We start from the raw sequence: 5,102 nt of genomic DNA, 5'->3' as shown, positions 1-5,102 counted from the left end.
TGTGTGTGTGTGTGTGTGTGTGTGTGTGTGTGTGTGTGTGTGTGTCAGAGAGAGAGATAGACTCACTGATGTTGGGGCTGCGGATGGTTAGGTGATTGGTCTCTGCCATTAAGCGAGGGCTCAGGCTGGTCACCATGTGGTCAATGCGTTTGACCACATCCATGGGGCCGTTCACCACCTCAAACACAGACCACGAGCAGGTTAGCAGCAGTGACACGTGCCCACTATGGCCTGCTCACGGCAGTCATCAAACCAAAGAAGGCAGATCTCAAAATGGCCATTCATACAGTACTTTTATCCTCTTAACTGTTTCCCACACTGTTGCAGCAGAACTGGGCACATACACACCTCAGTGGATGGGCCTATAATGCAGCGCACAATCAGAGATTTCCTGTTGTCTGTATTGAAAACCTGCATTCTGATTTCAATTTGCCCGTTGAAGAACTGAGCCTTGGAGACAGCTGGGAGCAGAGCAAGAGAGGGAGGTTTATGGATGAGCACATGCACAGCTTTTTTAAATGGCTCATCATTGAGTCTGCGTTGAGTTGGCCTTGGAGCGCTGCGAGTTCTGAGGGGGAAGGGAGGCAAAGTGCTGAGAGAAACACTTGTCATAAGGCAACCTTTATACAGATCCATACACATCAATAGTGCAGAAGCAGAGGAGGAAAAAATAACAGAGTCTGGTGACAGAGATGAGGGAAAACACAGTGCAGCGAGTGTGAACAGGCTTACATGGATGCCTTTACTCAATAATTAGAGAAAATTTGGGAAAATCTGGATGACTAAGCAATGACTTGGAGGCAGACTTTAAATTTATCAGCTCTGTTCTTCATCACTGAAGCTGATGTTGAGCTCTTGGAACAACACAAACCATAGAAGCATACTGTCCTCTGGTGGATTTGAAGGAAAATAACACCTATGTTCCTACAAAACCAGTCACTGGAGCGTAAGTGGGACAACAGCCTTTCTCTTGGTCCTCACACTTCCTATCTTTTGATACTGAGCTGTGATTAGACCAGTGCTCTCTTCACCAAATTGAATTTTTGACACGTTTGTGTGAGGTATAATCTCAACATCTATTAGGTCATTTAATATCTGTGCAGGGTTATGTATAAAGGTTGGGCAAAGCCAATCTAACATGTAGCATCTTTTATTTAGCATCTGACGGAGAAAAGAAACATCACCAATCCTGGATCAATCAAGAGTCAGCTGTCTCATTCTGGAAAGTGCAGCAGGCAGGGAACCACTTGTACAATTAATTAGTTCTCAAAGTTTAAAAAGTTATTTTAGCATAAAGCAGCTTCGCAAATTAGGGAATGTAGTCACAGGTGTTTACGTAGCAGTGAGGTTGTAATGCCTGGGTCCTGAAAGTGTGGCCCATGGACCATCAATATAAATATAATATGATGACCATAAATAATAGAAAATGTACCAACAGTTATGAGATTCAGCAAAGCATAGTGACATCTAGAACAATTTCTACACGTCTTTAGTACATTTCAGTTTTCAGGTACAAGCACTCTCCTTTCTTGCCATCATCCCCTCGTTGAACCTGGGATTGGGTCATGTGACATGGACTGGGTTTTATAGCACTTTTCTACTCTGAGCACTCAAAGATTTTACGAAAGCTGCCTCATTCACATAAGCACTTTTTTTTTTTACACGAGTCCTTTCTATACTCTGACGGATGCATCGGGTTAGCACCCTGCCCGAGGACAACTGGCACGTAGGGGCCTAAGTTGCAGTGCCATTTAGCAGCGTTATGGCTTGAGTGTAAACATTCTTCCTCATTCGTTCTGTCCTGGCAGCCGCACATGGCAGCTTGTTATTAAGGTGGCTGGTTCCCCTGCTGTCCTCCTGGCTGCAGATGTGTAACGTTTGCTGTCTGTCCTACAGATTCAGGAGGTTAAACTAGCTGAATGAGCTACCTTCCTGAGGACCAAATGGTTCCATCAGATGTGTTTCTACTTCCAGGAGGTGATGCTCCAACTCAGGATGCAAGGGTAGACGTTCCTGAGCACCCTGGGTGGGAGTTTGAAGCCCTTTAATCATCTGAGGTACTCATCAGGACTATATCCCTGAAACTCATTTTATGTTAATTGCATATAAAATTCAATACATTTTCAATAGGCTTAACAAAAGGTTTGCAAATCTATATTTAACTGTTTATATTTAGGGATGCGACTTCTGTGGATGATACAAGTGTTACGTCTGTGTGTTTTTGGTGCTTTCTAAAGGTTAGTACTTCATACCTCAAATACTTACAAACAAAGGAAATACCAGAATTCGATCTGTGTGTGCATCATAGAAGAGGACAGTGAATTCATTTTTGTTTCTAAATGTATTTTGAATTTATCAGGATCAGCTCTTGAATAGAGAACCACACACACACTCTTAAATCCACTCCCACGGTGAATTTACAGATCACCAGTGAACCCACTATTTTGTTAGTTACTTTAACTCAAGTTACTTTAAATACATGTAGCAAAGGTTTAATTCCAAATATAGAGAGTACTAAACATCAAAACAAACAGAATAATCAGCGATGAGTTAAGCAGACGTTTCCTGCCTTGCCTCCATTTTAGCCACGTTGAGCGAGAGAGCAGAAGCATGTGCAGCAGTTCTTCAGCATATACAAAGAATAATGACCCTTAAAGACTTGTTTCCCATTTAGAAGCTGCCATTATTCCATTTATTTGAAAATCTATTCCTACTACTTGAGCTTCGGATCCTTAAAGGAAGAGTGGGTTAAGGCTGACAACTACATTCTTCTGTCTGACTGTACAATAGTAATCAGGTCAGATGTAGAGTTATATATTGCACACATTTGGAAACCAAATATGCATTAATTCCCTGAGAGATGGAACATGATCCCTAAAGTTTAGAATAACTGTCGTAGGCTATGGTTTGGGCCACATCCCATTTTTCCTGGCTGTATCTTAATTGGCCCGTGGGGATAAATAAGGTCTTTCTGATTCTGATTCTGGCAAACTAGAAAAAGTATCCTGAACAATCCTGAAAGTAATCATTTGGCATCTTCTACCTTTACGTTTATTCTAATAACAAAAAGAGGGAAAGATTTTTTGGTCTTAGAGGAACTGGCTGTTCAAACAGAAGATGCTGAAGAGAATGATGACTGTGTTTATTTGTGAATGAGGGTAAATGAAGCTTTGAGTACTCAAGTAGAGTAAAAAAGTACTATGTAAGAATCAGTCCATTTACCCTTTATCCATCAGTTTCCTTCTGTTCACCCAATCCTGGAGTGCGGGCTTGCTGCAGCCTCTCCCAGCTATCACAGGCTGACAGGCCGGTACACCCTGACCAGGACTGCCACAGGGCAGGAAAACAAGGAACTCTAAGCACTTCTGGTACAGTCTGAATGACAAGTTGAGGTTGTGTAAAAACTTCTGATATTGCGACATTGCAGGTAAAAACACACAGTCAGTATCAGAGTCACTCCGTGTGAACTACCTCTTTGATGGCTTGCCACTTTAAGGTGTCTTCTTCACTGATGATGCTGTCAGCCAAGCTGATGAAGTGCTGGCTGAGCTCCTGTATGTTGTCCTGGCTGTAGTTAGTGTCATGGGTAAATGGCTGTGAGGGGACGTCTGCAGTTAGAGACAGAAGCTGTATGAGGGACATCATGTCTGCTGGCTGCAGTCCCTCGTCCCGGGTGTCCTCCAGGGCCTGGACAGAGATGTCAAGCAGGGCAGATGCCTGGGCCAGGCTGCTCAGCCCTGATGGCAGCATCAGCTAGGAGAGGACACAGCGACGCTGAGTTTTTAGTGTGATTAATATTTACTAATAACTTTCTGTGACGTCAGGTTGAGTTCATGTGTTTTTATTGGTGTTTTCCTGCTGGAAAGTGGAAAAGGCCTGATAAAGAATAAGAAATCAAATTTAAAAAGTCTGGATACAGTCTGGACACAATTATTGTCACAATTATCATAAATAGCACAATAACAATATAATCACAATGTGTTTAGGAGGTGAAAAATAACACTTGTGTTATTAGTCAGCGTCATCTCAGATTTATTTTTCATTTTAAAAAAATGCAGATTCATGTAGTTGGCAGGAGACACTAACTGCACAAAAGCATACAAAAAGCCAAAACAGTCTGATTTCCTAATGATAGCATGACCTGTATATCACTGACACACTATCAATATTTCATTTTCATATGTTGCAGTTACCCCTGCGTGAATCGCTCCCTTATCGTGGTGGAGGGGTTTGTGGTAGCGTCTCCCTACCAGGGGAGACCAGACAAAGAGTCATTCAGACCCACTATGAGCAGAGATCAAGGGAACTGTCTGCCTGCCTGGGGTAGGGTTACCGGGGCCCTGTCCTGGAGCCAGGCCCGGGTTGGGTGTGTGTCTGGTAGCAAGCCATTAGTCCGGGTACAGCCTGAAAAAGGGACATGAGCCCACCCTCTTGTAGACCCACCACCCTCAGGGGGCGCATTAGGGGTTGGGTGCAATGTGTTCTGGGCCAGGGGAGGCTAGGGGCAGAGACCCTGGCGGACCGATCCTTGTCTACCAGAACTAGCAATTGTTACATGCAATGTCACCTCTCTGGTGTGGAAGGAGCCTGAGTTAGTGCAGTTGAAAGGTCCCAGCTAGATAAAGTCCACCTCAACCCACGGTGTGGGCTCTGGAACCAGTCTCCTGATACTTTTAAAATAAAAGTAAAAATGCAGTGCAGTTATAAAACATATGAAACATGTAGAAGTGTACCTGGCTCTGGTTGGAGAGCTTCATCAGCTGGCTCATGAAAGCAGTGGGCTGAGAGCTCTGAGAGTCACTCATCTGCTTCATCTTCAGGTAACGCTCTGTGCCAAAAACAATATGACATGAATGTAGGTGATATATAGTAAGAGCAGAATGCACTGCTGCTCACAGATCATTACTCAGTCCTGGGCCTGCTGCAACCTCCGAGAGTACAACACTAAACCCAAATCAAAAGTGACCTCCCGTACTTAGAGCTCAGATAGTGTGATTTAGTTACAGGAGGCAAAGAACTGAGACTCTATTACTCAGTATTAATGCTCAGTCGAGGACTGTAACTCCAGCAACCCTGCTTGAAACCTTTTTTTTTTTTTTTTT

General features: G+C 43.5%; 1 protein-coding gene across 1 annotated transcript in view; it reads right to left on the bottom strand.

Annotated features, from left to right (window-relative positions):
* The window catches only part of adgrd2 (adhesion G protein-coupled receptor D2), a 61,625-nt gene that overhangs the window by 48,108 nt on the left and 8,415 nt on the right, over window positions 1-5,102 (bottom strand). The window contains exons 5-7 of the mRNA XM_005733607.1: window positions 4,734-4,828; window positions 3,472-3,753; window positions 67-178 (exon numbers count right to left, since the gene is read on the bottom strand). Coding sequence (XP_005733664.1) covers window positions 67-178; window positions 3,472-3,753; window positions 4,734-4,828 — 489 coding nt within the window. The remainder of the gene's footprint in view (window positions 1-66; window positions 179-3,471; window positions 3,754-4,733; window positions 4,829-5,102) is intronic.

This window comes from Pundamilia nyererei, unplaced genomic scaffold, assembly GCF_000239375.1.
Source record: "Pundamilia nyererei isolate P.nyererei 1_Seehausen unplaced genomic scaffold, PunNye1.0 scaffold00053, whole genome shotgun sequence".
Lineage (NCBI taxonomy): Eukaryota > Metazoa > Chordata > Actinopteri > Cichliformes > Cichlidae > Pundamilia > Pundamilia nyererei.
The sequence above is the reverse complement of the archived record's forward strand: the minus strand, read 5'-3'. Positions and strand labels throughout refer to the sequence as shown.